At 39.1% G+C, this 21656-nt stretch overlaps 1 protein-coding gene across 1 annotated transcript in view; it reads right to left on the bottom strand.

Moving 5' to 3' along the window:
- Positions 1-21656, bottom strand: part of srrm3 (serine/arginine repetitive matrix 3) — a 102059-nt gene that overhangs the window by 43728 nt on the left and 36675 nt on the right. Inside the window, 5 exon segments of the mRNA XM_062048516.1 lie at positions 2350-2506; positions 2948-3055; positions 12360-12410; positions 16213-16248; positions 21466-21534. Coding sequence (XP_061904500.1) covers positions 2350-2506; positions 2948-3055; positions 12360-12410; positions 16213-16248; positions 21466-21534 — 421 coding nt within the window.

The raw sequence follows: 21656 nt of genomic DNA, 5'->3' as shown, positions 1-21656 counted from the left end.
TTTGACGTTGATATCGAGGGCTTTGAAGGCTACAGCGGTGACTCCCATTATTCGCATCTTTCAAGCGTTTTTTATCATCTTTAAAATCGTTAAAAAAAAGACGTGTGTTATTGCCCCTCATAATGATAGTGAACGAAAGGCAAAATTCCATAAAAGGTGCAGTTCCCCTTTAATGCCATTGTTTTTTTGACCAGGCGCTAATTAGAGACTCTGGTGGTTATTTGATTTTGTAGACCACGCATCCAGCAACTACGGGAGCTTTGGTGAAATTAATAGAGGTGTTGATTGAAGCATTTATGGTACGTTATAACTGGTCTGTTTTCCAAAAACATGTTTGTCAGTGAACAAGCTACATCATATAGAAAATTCTACACGACAAAAACAGTGGTTATGCTGTTGTGCAATTTTATAAAAGTAAATCAATATCCCTCTTTTTAGTACATTACTTTCAAAACTAAACCCAACTAAATTATATTCAGAGTCAACTTTATACTGTTTGCATGATTGATAAAACCTTAGTGTTTTAGGAGCATGAGGTGGTCACAAAATACCAACTGATACAGTACATAAAAAAACATAGGGATTTATATATATTAATCTAATCATTACATAATGGATTACTCACATCAGAGAGAGATGGATATCACTTGATGGGAAACTTCACTTTTTTTTCTTTTTTTTTACCAATCATTGAAAATCCCTATGTAAGACAAGAACACATATATCTTTCTTTTTTTTATCCAATTTAATGTGTAATTTACAGCAAGTACAAGGTGGCTAACAATCCAGCTCATGGGAGTAATCTATTGAGGCCAAAAAACCCTCTAAGAAAACATAAAAAAAACACACATTCACACTCACATTCACTCACAAGCGCCTATTTAGTTTTGCCAATCAGCCTATTCCTAGGTGCATGTTTTTGGAGGTGGGAGGAAGCCAGAGTACCCAGAGATAACCCACGCAGTCACGGGGAGAACATGCTAACTCCACACAGCATATTAACCAAGAATTAGCGATATTGCTACTATAAGCGCTTCTGCCGAGGAACTACTAATAGCGACGCCGTGAACTTCAGTCAACTTTGACATTCAACTTAAACCTGGAGATGGCGAGAAAGACATGAAAAAAGGCCTGTCAACGCCCACTTTTTTTTTTTTGTATCTGCGTGAGGATTATTATTGATTCATCTAAACGGGGGGATACGAGCACCCAATCAGTCGGCATCCCACTCAGAAAAGACATTGTACAGTAAATAATTATGTTGTTATGTTTGTAGTATGTATTTCTTGTTTAGCACTTAGCAGTGAAGTGAAGTGAATTATATTTATATAGCGCTTTCTCTCTAATGACTCAAAGCATTTTACATTGAGTATTAGCAATAGTGCTACTTGCTGGATCTGCTTATCACTCAGCTTTCAAAACTTGTAGCTCATCCTCATATTCAGGCTCAAAAATGTAAGGTTCTGGATCATCATTTGTCCCAAAATAGTTGTTGGCTCCCATGAAGACTGCCATGATAAGTAGTTGTTATTGCAGAAGGAAATAGCGAATGTTGTGATGTGTCTGTGAAATTAATACGCTGCTGTATGCTTAAAATGACAGAAATATGTAAATATTACATGTTCCTATAAATTTGCCTGTTACTACATTACATACAGTGTATATACATAAAGCATGTATATAAAACATTGATGGAGGTTTTTGGTGGTTTTAGATCAAATCTCATTACCTCCATTGTTGGCTGACTGTTGCTAGCGTTTATTTATGAAATAGAAGGCATAAAAAAAAGTCAAACATGTGTGCTTGGCTCACATAAGGATTATGAAAGATAGGCAAAATTCCAAAAAAGTGCAGTTTCCCTTTAAAAACACCAACAAGTGCCTAGTCAGGATCTATGCAAGGTAGTTTGGATTTTTAGCATTGCTGGACTAAATATATTTAATTTTAGATGCAAAGATTTGTATTTATGTTTGAAGTGGTCATACCACAGAACTCTTACGCCTCAGTGAACAAAGGCTTGGAAAGAAGCACATGTAGTTTTAATCATTATTCTGGGATCATAGTAGGCTTGGGTGACTTAAGTCTGGATGTGAGGAAAGTATGCTGTTCTTTGCAGATCTATGCAGAACCTCGCACACACACACCCCAGAACCTTCTTCTCTGTTGCCACCAAACAGGAACAATGAACAAGATGTCAGAGAAGTCAAAGAAAGACAGAAACAAAGCAGCAGGTCTGATCCACATCATAAATGACGACAGTCATAAAAGTTGTGCCCTGTAACCTATGAATGGCGATGTTTAACATCTTAGTGGGAAGGTTAAATGAGCGTAACAGAGAAGATGACATACATTTTGCACCTTATCGCCCTCAGTGTAGTTGCGTCTGCCAGCTTTGCCATTGTGACTGCGCTGAATGTGGTCGCCATCGGGCCAAGCAGTAGGACTGTTGGGGCCAGAGGACACTGAAGCTACCTTCTTTCGATCCTTCTTGTGTTTGCAGTTCATTCTGAAAGAACAAAGGCACTGTGTTTACTGTGACCAGTGAAGAAACATAGCTCCCATAACTACAATTCTCCACCCACAGGTATGGAGAGTACAGTATTAAAAATGTGATGATGAGACTGGTGCACTTTTTAAATCACTGTGTCACAACAATTTAGAAGCTCGGTGATTGGGGATAGCTTTGACTAAAAGAATAGAATCCTTCCCAAGATTAGCTCCCCTTATCCCCTGTATTCATTAAACGCATATGTAAAGTTCATAAAGTGCCTGTGCAAAAAACCTATGAGTGCCCAAGTTATAGAGAGGGAGTTGTTATAAGATACGTCATCCTATTCTTCCGCTGATGAGTGCTCATTAATGAAGCTTAAACCTAATGGCCAGATATTGGGGAGGGAAATCACTGTGTAGGGAAATTATGCACATGTGCATGTTATGTTGAATGTACCTGCTGGGAGACTTAGAGGTGCTCCGCATGGACATTATGGAGGCACTGCGGCTTCTGCAACAGCTGCCTTGACGCTGTATGCTCCTTCTGGGAGTTTCAGCTGGGGAGCTATTTGTACAGACACACATGCACAAATACAAAGGAACTTGTATGTATGGGCACATCATTGCAAACTTAACCATCCCTCTAATTATTTGTAAAGCAGGTCAGGCACGGCTGAACACTTTCAAAATGAGCCATAAGGCAATGCAGAGGTGGAAAATAAGCAATTGGTGCATGACTCTCTTTAATATTCTGCGAGGCTGTATCTGACAAAAATTATGATAAATAAAAAAAATATGAAAGACGATGACACAATACTGTTGATCTCATATTGTTTTCTAAGTATGCCACAGGGCACCTGGCACACCTAAGGCAGCGACAAAGACACACCAAGAGAGGTGGGATACATGCTAAACTGAAAGCTAAGGCTTCACCACCACCACTGTACCTAGCTTATTGCTAGCCAAGGTCTGGTCTTTAAATAACAAGATGGATAAGCTGAGAGCCAGAATAGCATAACATAAAATGTGCGAGTGCTGGGTTTTGAATTTTATAGAAACCTATATCACTAACAACACAGGACTTAGCCATTCAGCTACAGACCTACTCCTTCTATCGCAGAGACCACAAAGCTGTCATGGGGGAGAACAAAGGTGGCGGAGTGTTTGTCTGTTTGTCTAGATCAGGGGTGTCCAAACATTTTAACTGGGGGGCCGCATTAAGCTTAATTTTTTTGCTGGGGACCGAAAGCGGACTGCATGCAAAGTAACTATATATACAGTACAGGCCAAAAGTTTGGACATTCACACAACTGATGGTCCCAACCCCATCAATAAAGCAAGAAATTCCACTAATCAACCCTGATAAGCACTAAGATTTGTTACTAGCTGTCGTAGTCTCACCCACCACTGTCAACTGTATATGAAGTCAGACTTATCTTCATTGACTGCACGCAGATACACACATTGGCTGACTATAATTTATAAGGCTCTTTTAGGTTTAATACCTCCATACTCGTGTACCTCCATACTTGTGTTTTTCTTTTACAAAGAAAAAGCAGCTCTTACGCATTACGTTCTAACAATTTGTATGTTTTAACTGTTCCTCATGTACGGACGGAATTTGGCAAAAGAGCTTTTGGCATTGCTGCTCCTATGGCATGGAATGCATTGCAGACGAAACTGAAACTTACAGAACTACTTCCATTTGGAGCCTTCCGTTCTGTCCTGAGGGACAGACAGCGAGAGACGTTTGCACAGTGCCTGTGTTTTTAAAAGGTGTAAATCTCTGTTGTTTTACAGTTCTCTTATGTATTTTAAAATGTATGTCTTAACGTTTTTTTTTTTTTTTTTAAACTGCTCTGTGACCTCTTGGCCAGGTCACCCTTGTGAACGAGATCTTGATCTCAATGGGTTTCTCATCTGGTTAAATAAAGGTTCTATAAGGCACACCTGTGAAGTGAAAACCATTTGAGGTGACTACCTCTTGAAGCTCATCGAGAGAATGCCAAGAGTGTGCAAAGCAGTAATCAGAGCAAAGGGTGGCTTATTTGAATAAATTAGAATATAAAACATGTTTTCAGTTATTTCACCTTTTTTTGTGAAGTACATAACCCCCACGTGTTCATTCATAGTTTTGGTGCCTTCAGTGACAATAGTCATGAAAATAAAAAAAACGAATTGAATGAGAAGGTGTGTCCAAATTTTTGGCCTCAGCATATATACATATGAGTATATATAGTACATATTATTATAATAATATAGTAGATATATATTAATACTTATTATAATTGGTTATTAAGAGTATGTAAAAGTGCAACTCCTACCTCCTATCAACCAGCTAAAATGCTCCAAGCATGGATAAGTGTGGAGAGAGTGGTTTGCATTTTTCCCATCATCCCTTCTCATGGACGTAAAGTGGACATTTTTTATAATAAAAGTTCAATGAGCAGGCTGTGTTATGTGTGACCATGTTTAGAGAATTTTTGTACTGGCTGATTCTTTTATTTTTTTTCTGCACCGTAACTAGGGAAGGTTGTTTGGATTGGGTCATATAAAAACATACTGCACTTAGTTGACTAAAAAGCACAATTAATAACAGTGTAACTTTTGTTGGCCACCAGATAGGTACAAAATGGCAGTAATCAGACCACTGGATATCTATATTTGATATGGGTGCACAGCTCCCGCTGAAATTGTTTATTGGACTCGTGCCGTCTTGCAGACCAAATTGCTGCATTTGGCCCACGGGCTGTTGTTTGGACACCACTAGTGTAGATGGTGTGCAAACGTTCAGGTGATGAAAAAATACTGCTCAACAAACTTGAAGTGCTGACGGTGTGTACCTTTTTATTTACAAAAGAAGTTCAGTGCAGTGTTCATGCTGGCCGTGTACATCCCCCTGCATGTCTACAAGACAGAACTCCAAGATAGCAGTTCATACTGTGCCAGATCCGCGTTCAAATCACCAGATCTGTATAGAAGTCACACCCGCCCAGCGAATGTGGACCAGTTGTGGCTGGGACTCTCAGATTGACAATCCAAATGATTGGTTAGGGCCTGTTTAAGGGTGGACTCTGCAGACCAGACGCGCCATGATTCTAAATTTACAAGTTGGCGTGTGACGTCACTGCAGTTCGCTACACGGAAGTGCAGAGGACGGGGAAGCGAGCCAACATCATGGATGGCGAAAAGTATAAAAAGTAAGTTTTTTAAAATTTTTTTACTTATTGCTCGTTATGAATGTTTTTGTTTTGGGGCTCTCTAAAATCCTCTTTTGATTTGGCCCAAAGCTGTTTAAGGTTCGGCAAATGAGTCCGTATCAGATCAATGCCGAGGTGCAAAAAGACACGGGCACAAATGGGTAAAACAGATCCGCACCGGAATTTTAAGCACATCTGGCCCATATCTGGTCCAGTTATATTTTGCCATCTGGGCTGACTCCTCTAAATGACATCCTAGATCAACACAAGACTGTTGTAGTGGGCGATTTTAACTACTGCAACATCAGAACGGTTCTCCCAAAGTCCCACCAGCATGTTAAGATTGCAACATGGGAAAAACAAATAAATTAGACCACGTTTAATGTGAAGGTGGTGCCCAGGCCCAATTTTGAACATATACATTTTTATCTACCCTGTCTACAACTAGGCTTTCCCAGTATACACAACTGTTGACTTGTGGAATGAAGAGGCTGATTTGGTGCTTCAGGACTGCTTCAAAACAAGAATGTGTTTAAGACTGCTCTTGTTGGTGAAGACTGCACTGGGGATTCAATGATTATACCTCAGTCGAGACACAGCCCATGCACCCAAAACATTGTTCCCACTAAGAGCTGCATAGTATAGCCAAAGCAAAAACCCTGGATGAATTGTGAGGTCCCGTCCATGCTACGTGCACACTTATGCATTTACATATGGTGATACTGAGGACAAAAAGGTCAGATACAACCAACGTAGATCCACCAGGTAAGCCAAGGGACAGTGCAGGTTGATGCTGATTATCAACGGATGTGGCAGGGCCTTCATTGCATCAAGGACCAACTGAACGAGTTTGGTGCCCACTTTGACGCACACTTACAAGGAGAGGGACACAGTTGCAGCTAGGAAGGGGACACTTGCAGAAATTATGCGATGAAAAGCCACCTTCTTCTTCACTTTCTTTGTTACTGATGCCCAACCATTTTTTTTTTTTAGCCTGTGTGCTGTTATCCGTAGCAGGGGAAATAAGCATCTCCCTCTGAGTCCTCATTGAGCAATGTGGGCCATTTTCAGTCACGTGGATACTTTCAATGGGATTTGCGTATTTGTTAAGGGGCACTGCCTGGGCGTGGTCTAGGCGTGATAAGTCACGCACACATCTGCGGTCGATTTCAAGTAGATTGCGATGTAACAAAGAAATGTGCTTGGATTTGTGCGCGCAAACACTTTCATACATCAGAATTTTTCCTGGCTTACGCTGTTTTCAAAATTTCATCATATGTCCAAATTTAGTAGGAAAGCCATGCAACTCTATGTACATGAAAATAATCTCTCTTTAAATGCTATAAAGACTTAAAACATGATTATCGTCCTTAGGTGAAGAAAAGAGCAGCTCACACCTTATCAGCAGGACTTAGGTGGAGAAGTCCTGCTGATAAAAGGTACCTTTTCATGGTACCCACATCAGTGATGAACTCACATGTTTGATAAGAAATTATCAAGTTCGAGCCCATTATCGAATCCTCTTATCGAACCAATTCCTTATCGATTCTCTTATCGAATCCAGATAGGTTGTTGTATATGGAAAAAAAACACACAATATTTGGTTTAACAAAAGCTCACTTTTATTTTATAAGAAAAAATAAAAATAAAAATAAATAAATAAATATTGACTGTTGTTACCCAAAGTATATTAAGTGGGATTTTTCAGAAAAACAAATATACTGTATACAGTAACAAAAACAACCTGTCTCTGTGATCACTATAGGTGTATAAATAATAATATAGTGTTGAATAAAATCAGTCCCTTGGGCACAAAACTGAAAATACTGTGATGGTACCGGGTAGAAGGAGACGGCACTGAGGCTGGGAGAGCGTTTAGCCTGGGGCGTATTTATTCACAAGGAAAATTATATATTTCTATATAAATATATATATATTATTATATATATATAATTTACATAATATATTATATTGTATAATATATTATGATATTATATTACATATTATATATTATATTATATATATCAATATATGTATATATCAGATGTGTATGTAACCAAACAGGAAATGGGTGTCAGACTATGTGTAGAATTTAACTGGAGGGTTTTACCGTAAGTGTTGGAGGTGCGTGTTGAGAGGAACGGTGCTGTCAGACAAGGGCAAGGCAGGCAGGGTTTGTCCAGGGGCGGAAGCGTGGTCGGGAGGCAGGAGAGAGTCGTCGTAGTCCGGGGGCAAGCGAGGAGTCGAGAACCAGGAAGCACGAGGAAGACAGGGATGATCCAGGAGCGCACGACACACAGCGTGACTCGGGGACACACACAGGGAGCTGCGGGGTGAGGGAGGACACGACAATTAGCGCAGGGAACAAAACACAGAGATCAGGATCAAAAAGGCAACTAGGAAGCTGGAGACGAGCTTACGGTACCATGTACAGATTGCTACGTTCTGGCAAAGGATCTCTGGTGGCGGTTGTTTAAGTCAGCAGTGTGTTGATTGAAGATGGAACGCAGCTGCCTGCAGCAGCTTGAGTGACGCGCGCGCTAGCGCGCTTGGAGGTGCGCTCAGCGCGGCTCCCAGATGATTGCGCACTAGTGTGCGTCTGGGCCGTGACAAATACAGCTCTCCAAAAAGTGCACTTCTGCTGCTATTGGAACATACTAACTACACACACTATGACACTAAGAACGCCACAGTCATCAATCAACAATTCTTCTTTCAAAAAATTTGCATATCTGCTTTTTCAGGATCAAGTCTGACCCGCTCTTCGCTAATCATGTCGCCAACGGTGGAAAAAACATGTTCACTTGGCGTGGAACTAGCTTGGACACACAGATAGGTTTGACGACATCCTCCTCCAGTCTGTATCTAAACCTTCTGGGGTCCATCAGTGTGGCCTCCTCCAGGAATGACTGCACGTCCTTGTCCTGGAGGGAAAATGAGGGACAGACACAGCATAGAATTAGGGGGGAAATTAGCTGAATGTGAAGACTAGGATGTCTGTTATTAAGTCTATAGCATTAGTATGTGGAATTAACTGATGAAATAGATTAAGTAATGAAGTTAAACATTGTACTGATATGATCTACTTTAAGAGGTTGTTCAAATTAATAGTGCTTACAAAGTACAAAGAAGAATTATGAGAAATATACTTTCAACCTTATAGAAAATAAGATATTCTTCATCTCAGTATATTAATAATGACTGAATTAATTAATTACATATTACAAAAAGTAATATTATTTATTATTATTATACAAGGTCAGTAAATGATGTATATATTTGTAAACGCTCTGAAGTGGGAAAAGGGTAGGATTACATAAGTTTTTACTTCTTCCAACTCCTTTTCGGACATTAAATGATATGAAACTGTGATGTGTTATGCTGTAAGTGTGTTCATGCATGAAATAAACTAAAGAAAGAAAGAAAGAAAGCACTAGTTTATTAGACGGACCTGCAAACTCTGGAGTGGTGTAGGCTACACGATACCGTTAACGTTATCAAACACATACAAAAAGGCTAACGTTAACGTTACCGTTAGCCACTGACTATGCTTAGGTAACGTTAGTCTAGCTAACATTCTGCAGTCCTGGTTGACATAAGAGGTAACGTTATTTTAGCCTAAAGGCTACAAGTGAGCAAATATGGAAATTAACCAGCAACAGTTAACGTTAGTTACTCACCGTGATGGAACTGGGGCTGCAGGTTTGAAGCAGAGGAAGAGGGGCGTGCATCGTCATCTCTGTCGCTTCTTCTCCACTTGTCGAAGACACGACACGGTTCTCGAACGTTTAGGTTATGTGCAGCCTGAAAATGTTTCAACATGCTTGTTGTACTTCCCCCTTAAATGAGAGCGAAGCCTGGCAATAATTGCATATTGCCGTTTCCTCGTCGTATTTTTTTGTAAAATGAGCCATGCCTTGAGGCGTTTTTTCCGGTCCATTATTTTTGCTGCTTGTGTGACATCTCAGGAAATGACGTAGCTCAGTCAATAGACTGAGCTACATAATTTCCTGTGATGTCCCACAAGGCATTTCCTGTGGGACGGGATTCGTTCCCAGGGATTTGCATAAAGAACCAACTCTTTTTCTTTACTATAGTGGCCTCGATAATGGGAACCGGTTCTCAAAAAGGGGTTTGAGTCCATGGAATCGGTTCTTTTCTTATCGAACAACCGGGAGAACCGGTTTCGAACATCATCCCTACATGGGCCTCACATGGAATGTTCAACAGAGACTAGGGCTGGACAGATTTTTAAAATCTCTATTTTAATTTTGGCTTCTCACGATCATAAAAATGTTATATTTTGAAAAAAAACGATTAGTGGGCGGTACAACATTCAGGCAAATTTCTGAGCTTGTGATGGTGAAACAGATGAGTGAGCGTTTCAGTGAAAGAAAGACTACGTCTACTAGAAGTTTGGGATCTCACCATGGTTGACAGCGCTATTACGCCTAATCAATCACAAATTTCAACAAAAAAAGTAAGGCCATATGATTTCCGCGTAAACGTAACCGTAATCACAGATTTGGCCAATAAAACGGAATATAATGTTAAACACAGAATATCACGAAAACTTACCGAAATGACTGAAATGCTGTCTTTGTAAGAAGGAAGATTTGTTTGGAAAAATAATGTGTTCATGACCGCACATGTTCTTCCTCGAAACACTCAACCGCCATGTCCTGAACTAGAAAATGTGGAGACGGCCACATGAAACACAGAATAAACGACAACACTAAAGCTAGCAAGATCAATCCATACACCCACAAAACATCTCATCTGATTGTGTTGTTGGGAAAGATATTATCAATGTAAGATCAATGTACAAACGGGTCAGCAGTGAGAGCCTTTCCCTTTAAACAGCCTAAAGTCGTCTGCACTCTAGTCAAACTCAGAAGTGCCGCACACTTACCCTCTTCACAATAACAGCGCTGTGCGCAACATCCGGTCTGACAGCGCTAGCAAAATAAATGTTTCAAAAAAGTACATACGCAAACATAATGTACTTAAAGCAAAATGAGTATGCTTTGCCTCAATCTGGGTCAAAATTGTCCAAAGATGTATTGTACCAATAGATGTGAAAATTGTTGCATTTAATTAAGAAACATTTTACAAAATTGTATATATGACACAAAATGCACACATTTATTTAAATTATATTTAAAGTTGAATTTTGATGGTGTAACAAATACTTGTTTTCAAATTAATGAAAAACTCAATATTTAAATATTCAATATTGTTCAAAATAAATGTTATTATTGTTTTAGCCATAATTGTCCAGCCCTAACAAAGACAGTACTTCTGAAGGAAGCTGAGAAAATTCTGAAGATGTACAGTTAAGCACATGTTGACCAACTCCACCACAGCATTCATGAGAACTGGACCAAACAGGACAGGACAGGACGGCTCTCCAGCATATATCATTAAAACTGTGAAGTAAACGTCACACCATTTATCCGAAGAGGACACGGAACATCACAAGAGACAGAAGACAACAAACTCACAACAAACACTTTTAACACTGGCACATCTGGCACACGCTACTGGAGCGTCACAGCCAAAACAACATGACTCAAAAACAGCTCTACCCACAGGACATCAGACACTTGACTAGGCATATACAATCTAAAGCTGTGAACCACAATGTGCAATACTCAGTGACCTAGTGGTTAGAGTGTCCGCCCTTAGATCGGTAGGTTGTGAGTTCAAACTCCGGCCGAGTCATACCAAAGACTATAAAAATGGGACCAGTTACCTCCCTGCTTGGCACTCAGCATCAAGGGTTGGAATTGGGGGTTAAATCACCAAAAATGATTCCCGGGCATGGCCACCGCTGCTGCCCACTGCTCCCCTCACCTCCCAGGGGGTGATCAAGGGTGATGGATCAAATGCAGAGAATAATTTCGCCACACCTAGTGTGTGTGTGTGACAATCATTGGTAATTTTACTTTTTAACTTTATTGTTGCAACCCTGCCTACACTTGAATGTCTACTGTCCATTACATATGCAACCTGTAATTGCTAAATGTTTTTAAACAATAATATATATTTTTTTTTGCAGCACCTACGCTGCAACTGAACTACAGCGCCTTTTAAAATTATCTTTTTAATTTGTTCTTATCTTTGCCTTTTTCCTTTTTCATGTATAACTATTTTCTTTGATATATTTATCTTCTTTTTTTAAATTAACTGAAAATAGTAATGTAGGAAATGTGTTGCTCGGGTGCACATAACAAATAAACATTTTGAATCTTGAACCTATATTAAAATGTGGATATTAATAAAATGTGCAGTATTTACATAATCCACAATGAAATGTACGGACATATAACAATCTGGGGCGGCGTGGCGAAGTTGGTAGAGTGGCCGTGCCAGCAATCGGAGGGTTGCTGGTTACTGGGGTTCAATCCCCACCTTCTACCATCCTAGTCACTTCCGTTGTGTCCTTGGGCAAGACACTTCACCCTTGCTCCAGATGGCTGCTGGTTAGCGCCTTGCATGGCAGCTCCCGCCATCAGTGTGTGAATGGGTGAATGTGGCAATACTGTCAAAGCGCTTTGAGTACTTTGAAGGTAGAAAAGCGCTATACAAGTATAACCCATTTAATATCTTTGCAGCTTCACATGTATAATTATATGAGATAATTTGCAGAGATGGTGTGAGTCTCACCTCTTTTTGTCTTTGCTCCTGTCTCTGTGTTTGTCCTTCTGGCTTCCCGACCTGAAAAAAACAACAAATACCTTATTTAGTTATTATTCCCTATTATTTTAGCCCTATTCTTACCTATATACATTTAGATTTTTTTTTCTAATGTATGATGTACAACCCTTGAACATTATAGGGTTGTACAGTATACCATTACTAATAAATACCGGGGTCCTAATGCATCAAAAAAGGTACTGTACTGCCTCTGTAAAATACTGGGAGTTTTTACTTTCATGTGCATGATGCCGCTCCATGGTGACATTGCTGGTAACTTGAGCTGAGGCGCATGTAAGTCAACACACACACACACACAACTTTCCAGCGGAAACAGTGTAGAGACAGAAGAAGGAAAATTGTGGTTGGGGGGGCGTGGTTATTTACAGCTAGAATTCACCAACTCGAGTATTTCATATATATATATATATATATATATATATATATATATATATATATATATATATATATATATATATATATATATATGTATGAATACTTGACTTTCAGTGAATTCTAGCTATATATATATATATATATATATATATATATATATATATATATATATATATATATATATATATATATATATATATATATATATATATTTTATTTACATAGAAAAAAAAAAAAAAACTTGAATTTCAGGGTTCCGGTGGCTATCCATTAGATGGCAGTATTGTCCTGTTTAACTTCTCCGTTCATTGGGCAGGCAAGCTGTTTATATTTTGGGAAAGCGGACGTGAGAACAGTTTGTCCCCACTCAGTCTCAGGTCCGCATTGAGCTGGAGGGGGCGTGGCCTCCAGCTCCGGCTGAATACCGGGAGTTTGTCGGGAGAAAATCTCTGCCGGGAGGTTGTCGGGAGAGCCGCTGAATACCGGGATTCTCCCGCTAAAAACGGGAGGGTTGGCAAGTATGCCCGCGACCCGGAAGGGAATAAGCGGTAGAAAATGGATGGATGGATGTCAGACGATGGAGTTTTTAATACTATCGTTGTATCGTGATAATGCATGTTGATGCCAGGCAAATTTGACAGTGACAAGAGAACGAAAGCTTCCTCAATGCACTGCATTGGTAAATGTCCCTCCACAGTGTTTTAGCTATTTCTAAATCACTAATCCTCACCTCCATGGCGACAAATAAACTATGTTTCTTAAAACTATCATCCCTGCAGGATGAGGAATAGCTAAACATGCTTGACTACACACTGTAGGACAGGGGTCCCCAAACTACCGCCGCCCGCGTCCACAAAGACCTATTCCAGTCAAATATTGTTTACAAATCTGTGTTAGTGAGCGATTCTTCTTTGCCAAGATAATCCATCCCACTTCACAGGTGTGGCATATCAATATGGTGATTAAACAGCATGATTATTGCACAGATGTGCCTTAGGCTGCCCACAACAACAGGCCACTCAAAAATGTGCAGTTTTGCTTTATTGGGTCTGGGGGGGTCAGAGAAGCAGTCAGTATCTTGGGTGACCACAACTTGCCTCACACAGTGTAACACAACATATATTTTGCATAGAGTTGGTCAGGTTGTTGATTGTGGCCTGTGGAATGTTGGTCCACTCCTCTTCAATGGCTGGGCGAAATTGCTGGATATTGGCAGGAACTGGAACACGCTGTCGTATACGCCGAACCACAGCATCCCAAACATGATCATTGGGTGACATGTACAGGTGAGTATGCTGGCCATGCAAGAACTGGGATGTTTTCCGCTTCCAGGAATTGTGTACAGATCCTTGCAACATGGAGCCGTGCATTGTCATGCTGCTACATGAGGGTATGGTCCCGGGTGAATGGCACAACAATGGGCCTCAGAATCTCGTCACGGTATCATTGTGCATTCAAAATCAATAACAAGCACTTGCGTTCATTGTCCATAACATACGCCTGCCCATACCATAATCCCACCCCCACTATGGGCCACTCGATTCACAACGTTGGCATCAGCAAACCGCTCTCCCACACAATGCTGCACACGCTGTCTGCCAACTGCCCTGAACAGTGAAAACCGGGATTCATCCACTCAAGTCAGTTACGACGACAAACTGCAGTCAGGTCAAGACCACGATGAGGACGACAAGCATGCAGATGAGCTTCTCTGAGATAGTTTCTAACACTTTGTGCAGAAATTTGTTGGTTAACAAACCAATTGTTGCAGCAGCTGTCCGGACAGCTGGTCTCAGACGATCATGGAAGTGCACCTACTGGCTGTGGAGGTCCTGGGCTGGTGTGGTTACAAGTGGTCTGCGGTTTTGAGGCCTGTTGGATGCACTGCCAAATTCTCTAAAACGCCTTTGGAAATGACTTATGGTAGAGAAATGAACATTTAATTCACGGGTGACAGCTCTGATGGACATTCCTGCAGTCAACATGCCAACTGCACACTCCCTCAAAACTTGCGACATCTGTGGCATTGGGCTGTGTGACAAAATTTCACATTTCAGCGTGGCCTTTTATTGTGGGGAGCCTAAGGCAAACCTGTGCAATAATCATGCTGTTTAATCAGCATCATGACATGGCACACCTGTGAGGTGGGATGGATTTCTTGGCAAATAAGAAATGCTCACTCACACAGATTTAGACCAATTTGTGAACAATATTTGGGAGGAATATGTATTTTGTGTATATAGTAAAACAATTGTTTTATTTTTTTTTTATTAATCAATCCAACAAAACAATACACAACAATACCATGATAATACAATTCCAATTCCAAAACCAAACCCGACCCAGCAACATTCAGAATGGCAATAAACAGAGCAATTGAGAGGACACACAAAATATGACACAAAACAATCCAAAAGCGGTCAGACAAAAATGAATAGTATCAACAACAGTATCAATATTAATAACAATTTCAACATAGCAGTGATTAAAAATCCCTCATTGACATTATCATTACAGACATTTCTAAAAAATAAAAACATTTAAAGAAAAAAAAAGAACAATAGTGTCACAGTGGCTTACACTTGCATTGCATCTCATGAGACACATTGTGTCCAATATTTTCCACAAAGATAAAATAAGTCATAATTTTAGTTCATTTCATAGTTAAAACAAATTTAAATATTGGACCCCCCTATTCCAATATATGACTCCTTATTATCTAAACTAAATGCAGTTTTTCTACTGATATCATCTCCATAGCTTGGTGTACAAGTCAGCATGTGTTGGACTATCAACATCTATCCATTTATTTTAAATATTACCCTTTTTGTTATGATGCATATTGAAAGAAATGCATTTTTACTCTTTGATGACACGTTACTGAATTGATGAGATCCCCAAGAATACAAGTTTGCAGTGTCATTGAGATGTTTATATTAAGGAATGTGATTGCTTCTTTTGTTGTTTTCAACCATAACTCTTTTATCCTCTGACATTCCCACGATAAATGAACAAGAGTTCCCTCAGCTGCCCGACACTTCATACATAACTTGCTATCTACTACACCAATTTTAAACAGCTGTAAAAGTTTTAGATTTTTGAGTTCAACTCATGAAAAATGGGATAAAAACAAAAGTGTTGCGTTTATATTTTTGTTCAGTGTACATTTTGGTACCCGTACATATAAGAAAATATTGGTATCGGGACAACACTAATACCATAACAACATACTGTACAGTAATGACACTCACTGAATATTCCAGTGTAATCTTCAACCACTATAACACATTGACATGACACATGTTATTACTTCTCTCATAATGGTATTCAAAATATATGTATTTGTAAATACAGCTCTTGGATTACCTTATATCATTAAAGAAATAAAACAACAAATAGGTGTTTATTTATAGTTTTCCACACATACCTGTACCTCCTCTTTTTCCTGGAGCCAGATGCAGACCTACATAGTAAGCAAAAAATAATTAGTGCATGACAGATGCTTGAACTGAATTATTCATATGTGTATGAAAAGAGAGATCTTTTTACCAGAACACATAGTTTACATCATGCCATGTTTCAGTTGGCAGCGAAATATGAAGGTGGAGTCTGGGCTTAAATTGCGGGTGTAATATCTTTAATTAAATGTGATGAGTGCATGTTTTACTACATTAGCATGGAAAGGCGGTTCTCTTTCTCACACACATTTTATGGTATCTGTTTATTACATACACATTATATTGACCCAAAAGTTTAGTCACAGATGCCCATTAACACATATTAAGTCATTCATATCACTCTCAGCCTCACTGCAATTTCCATGGAGATTAGTGAGAAAGGAGTGGGAGTTGTTGTCATTTTACAGAGGACTTCCACATCTCCTTAATTGAGTCTATCTACAGTGCCCAGCGGATTGGTGAAGAGGAGCAGGTTGTTGGACTTTCGACCAAAAAAAAAAAAAAGGGAACCAACTGGGAAATATATTCCCTTTGCACAGATCTCAACAACTGTTTACAAAGCTCAACAGTATGTAACTTGATATGGAAGTATTATTGTTGCAAAATTATTTGCAAACATATATTTCAAACTGTGCGCGTGTAATCCAATTTGCGTGCGTGTGTACTAATTTGTGTGTCTGTATATCAATTGGAATGTGTGTATTCAGATCTGCTTAGGTGTGTTTTAGAACCACGCATGTGTGATTTGGATCCGCGTACGTGTGTTTTAAGTTGTCTGTCTGTGCCAATTCAAAAAGAACCCTCGATAGGCTGTCTACTTACACACAGTGTTGGTAGTAAGGGCATTAGAGTAGAACTATACCTAACTACTAACGCCGTCATTTTTATCAGTAACGAGTAATCTAATTATTTACTGTTGCCATCATTGCCGTTACTGAGTTTACAAAGTGGCGCGTGACTACAGTTTGATTGATTGAAACGCAACGTGTCTGGTTTCGGCACACATTGTCTGCATGCAGAGCGCAAGGGTGGGGATGACAAAATTATCGGCAGTAAAGGAGAAATTCGCTGAAAAAGAGACACAATACAGAATATTCCCTCATCGCTGTCCCTCCGCTGTCAGTGTCAGGTTAAGAGCCCACGCGCACAAACTTCCATTACCCTCCGCCCACCTAAGTAAACCAGTGGGGACGAAAATGTTGACATACACAATATCCAATCCTATGTAATTTAATCTTGTCATTGGCTGGGACATACATCCAATCACAGATGTTTAATAGCGCCAAATATGAGAGAGGGTGCGGACTGGGGGTTAGCAACTATGTTGAGCCAATCAGATACTTTCCCTTCCTTGTTTAGGAAGTGGAAATTCTCTCCAGCAGCGCTAAAACAAAAATGTATGGATTTGTTCCACGCTATAATATGTGAACAGTAATGAGGGCATCTTTTATTTTTAAAGCCATCAGCCAGCGAGTCATCATGAAATCTACACAACTGTAAGTTGGCAATGTGTTTTTGCTGCTTCTACCGCACTCATAAACAAAGTGTGATGAAGGAATGCATCGTAACGCCATTTCACAACACATATACACATCTGCCTAGCTAGCCAGAGGCATAGCATAAAAATATGTTTTGTTTCTCTGTGTAAATAAGTGGACAATACATAAGCTTTGAGACATGATGCAGCTGACCTGATGATAAAGTAATTTGAGAAGAATATTTTTTCATTATTGTATTATTTTTGTTTCATCTGACCACATAACTTTCCTCCAGAAGGTCTTATCTTTGTCCATGTGATATCAGATGAAACAAACATTGAGCTGTTCGGGCACAATACCCAGCAATATGTGTGGAAGAGAAAAGGTGAGGCCTTTAATCCCAGGAACACCAAGCCTATCGTCAAGCATGGTGGTAGTATTATGCTCTAGGCCTGTTTTGATGCCAATGGAACTGGTGCTTTACAGAGAGTAAATGGGACAATGAAAAAGGAGGATAACCTCAAAATTCTTCAGGACAACCTAAAATCATCAGCCCGGAGGTTGGGTCTTGGGCGCAGTTGGGTGTTCCAACAGGACAATGACCCCAAACAAATGTCAAAAGTGGTAAAGGAATGGCTAAATCAGGCTAAAATGAAGGTTTTAGAATGGCCTTCCCAAAATCCTGACTTAAACGTGTGGAAAATGTTATTAACATTGCTGTATGTATACTTTTGACCCACCAGATTTGGTCACATTATTAGTAGACCCATAATAAATTCATAAAAGAACCAAACTTCATGAATGTTTTTTGTGACCAACAATTATGTACTCCAATCACTCTATCACAAAAAAATAAGAGTTGTAGAAATGATTGTGTGTAAAAGGAATGGCTAAATCAGGCTACAATTAAGGTTTTAGAATGGCCTTCCCAAAGTCCTGACTTAAACGTGTGGACAATGCTGAAGAAACAAGTCCATGTCAGAAAACCAACAAATTTAGCTGAACTGCACCAATTTTGTCAAGAGGAGTGGTCAAAAATTCAACCAGAAGCTTGCCAGAAGCTTGTGGATGGCTACCAAAAGCGCCTTATTGCAGTGAAACTTGCCAAGGGACATGTAACCAAATATTAACATTGCTGTATGTATAATTTTGACCCACCAGATTGGGCACATTTTCAGTAGACCCATAATAAATTCATAAAAGGACCAAACTTCATGAATGTTTTTTGTGACCAACAAGTATGTGCTCCAATCACTCTATCACAAAAAAATAAGAGTTGTAGAAAGTATTGGAAACTCAAGACAGCCTTATGTTCTTTACAAGTGTATGTAAACTTTTGATCGCAACTGTATATATATATATATATATATATATACATATATATATATATATATATATATATACATATATATATATATATATATATATATATATATATATATATATATATATATATATATATATATATATATATATATATATATATATATATATACATATATATATATATACATATATATATATATATATATATATATATATATATATATATACATATATATATATATATATATATACATATATATATATATATATATATATATATATATACATATATATATATATATATATATATATATATATATATATATATATATATATATATATATATATATATATATATATATATATATATATATATGTATATATATATATATATGTGAAGGCTGATGCAGGAGTGACAGTCTCTGTTGCAGATGTCGCATGTGTATTCTGTCTCTCGTCCATCGGAGCTGTCATTTTGCTTTCTGTGGGCCCACCTATCCCCACAATGCCAATATTTACAAACCCTGTTTCCATATGAGTTGGGAAATTGTGTTAGATGTAAATATAAACGGAATACAATGATTTGCAAATCCTTTTCAACCCATATTCAATTGAATGCACTACAAAGACGAGATATTTGATGTTCAAACTGATAAAACTTTTTTTTTTTTTTGCAAATAATAATTAACTTAGAATTTCATGGCTGCAACACGTGCCAAAGTAGTCTGGAAAGGGCATGTTCACCACTGTGTTACATGGCCTTTCCTTTTAACAACACTCAGTAAAGGTTTGGGAACTGAGGAGACACATTTTTAAAGCTTCTCAGGTGGAATTCTTTCCCATTCTTGCTTGATGTACAGCTTAAGTTGTTCAACAGTCCGGGGGTCTCCGTTGTGGTATTTTAGGCTTCATAATGCGCCACACATTTTCAATGGGAGACAGGTCTGGACTACAGGCAGGCCAGTCTAGTACCCGTACTCTTTTACTATGAAGCCACGTTGATGTAACACGTGGCTTGGCTTTGTCTTGCTGAAATAGGCAGGGGCGTCCATGGTAACGTTGCTTGGATGGCAACATATGTTGCTCCAAAACCTGTATGTACCTTTCAGCAATAGTGGCACATTCACAGATGTGTAAGTTACCCATGTCTTGGGCACTAATACACCCCCATACCATCACAGATGCTGGCTTTTCAACTTTGCGCCTATAACAATCCGGATGGTTCTTTTCCTCTTTGGTCCGGAGGATACGACGTCCACAGTTTCCAAAAACAATTTGAAATGTGGACTCGTCAGACCACAGAACACTTTTCCACTTTGTATCAGTCCATCTTAGATGAGCTCAGGCCCAGCGAAGCCGACGGCGTTTCTGGGTGTTGTTGATAAACAGTTTTCGCCTTGCATAGGAGAGTTTTAACTTGCACTTACAGATGTAGCGACCAACTGTAGTTACTGACAGTGGGTTTCTGAAGTGTTCCTGAGCCCATGTGGTGATATCCTTTACATACTGATGTCGCTTGTTGATGCAGTACAGCCTGAGGGATCGAAGGTCACGGGCTTAGCTGCTTACGTGCAGATTCTCTGAACCCTTTGATGATATACGGACTGTAAATGGTGAAATCCCTAAATTCCTTGCAATAGCTGGTTGAGAAAGGTTTTTCTTAAACTGTTCAACAATTTTCTCACGCATTTGTTGACAAAGTGTTTGATGAGCATTCCTCAACTTTATCAGTATTTGCCACCTTTCCCAACTTCTTTGTCACGTGTTGCTGGCATCAAATTCTAAAGTTAATGATTATTTGCCAAAAAAAAAAAGTTTATCGGTTTGAACATCAAATATGTTGTCTTTGTAGCATATTCAACTGAATATGGGTTGAAAATGATTTGCAAATCATTGTATTCCGTTTATATTTACATATAACTCAATTTCCCAACTCATATGGAAACAGGGTTTGTATTTCAAACTTACTACTTACTCCTTTATAATCTACATTCCTGCCTTCTTACCTCTCCTTTGCTTTTGCGTTTATGACGTCACTTTACCTTTCCTTTCTTGTCCTTTTCTGGACTATTTTGTCCGATCATCCTGCACCTTCCTGTCATTCCTCCTTTGCAGCTTTCCCTCTGTTTTCCTGTCCTTCAATTTGCTTTTCCTTCATTTTCTCCTGGGCATCTTTCTTTACTGCCAAAGTGAGTGGAAGCAACATATGGGGCAATACATGAACGGCCATTGTAGTAATATGTTTCACTGCAAAGTCACCTTCATACATTAATACAAGTGCAATTTCATCCCTGAACATTGGTCAGTTAGAAGCTAACACACCCTTCTCACACTCACGCTCTCTCTCAAACACTCTGCTCTCTCTCACACACTCTCTATCACTCACTCTCTCTCACACACTCTCTCTCTCACACACACCTGTCACGTTTGTGTTTCTTCCCACTCTTTTTCTTCTTCTCTCTGCGAGTAGGTGATAAACTGCCAAGCCTATTGATAGAGAAAAGAGAACAGCATGACCATCTCGTCAAACTTTTGTTTGATTGTTGTCAATCTTGGTGTCTAAAGGTTTTATGCTTATCTGAGTTGATGATTCATTGGCATATCAAACC

Source organism: Entelurus aequoreus, linkage group LG05, assembly GCF_033978785.1.
Source record: "Entelurus aequoreus isolate RoL-2023_Sb linkage group LG05, RoL_Eaeq_v1.1, whole genome shotgun sequence".
NCBI classification, from domain to species: domain Eukaryota; kingdom Metazoa; phylum Chordata; class Actinopteri; order Syngnathiformes; family Syngnathidae; genus Entelurus; species Entelurus aequoreus.
This window is presented reverse-complemented; position numbering and strand designations above follow the sequence as displayed.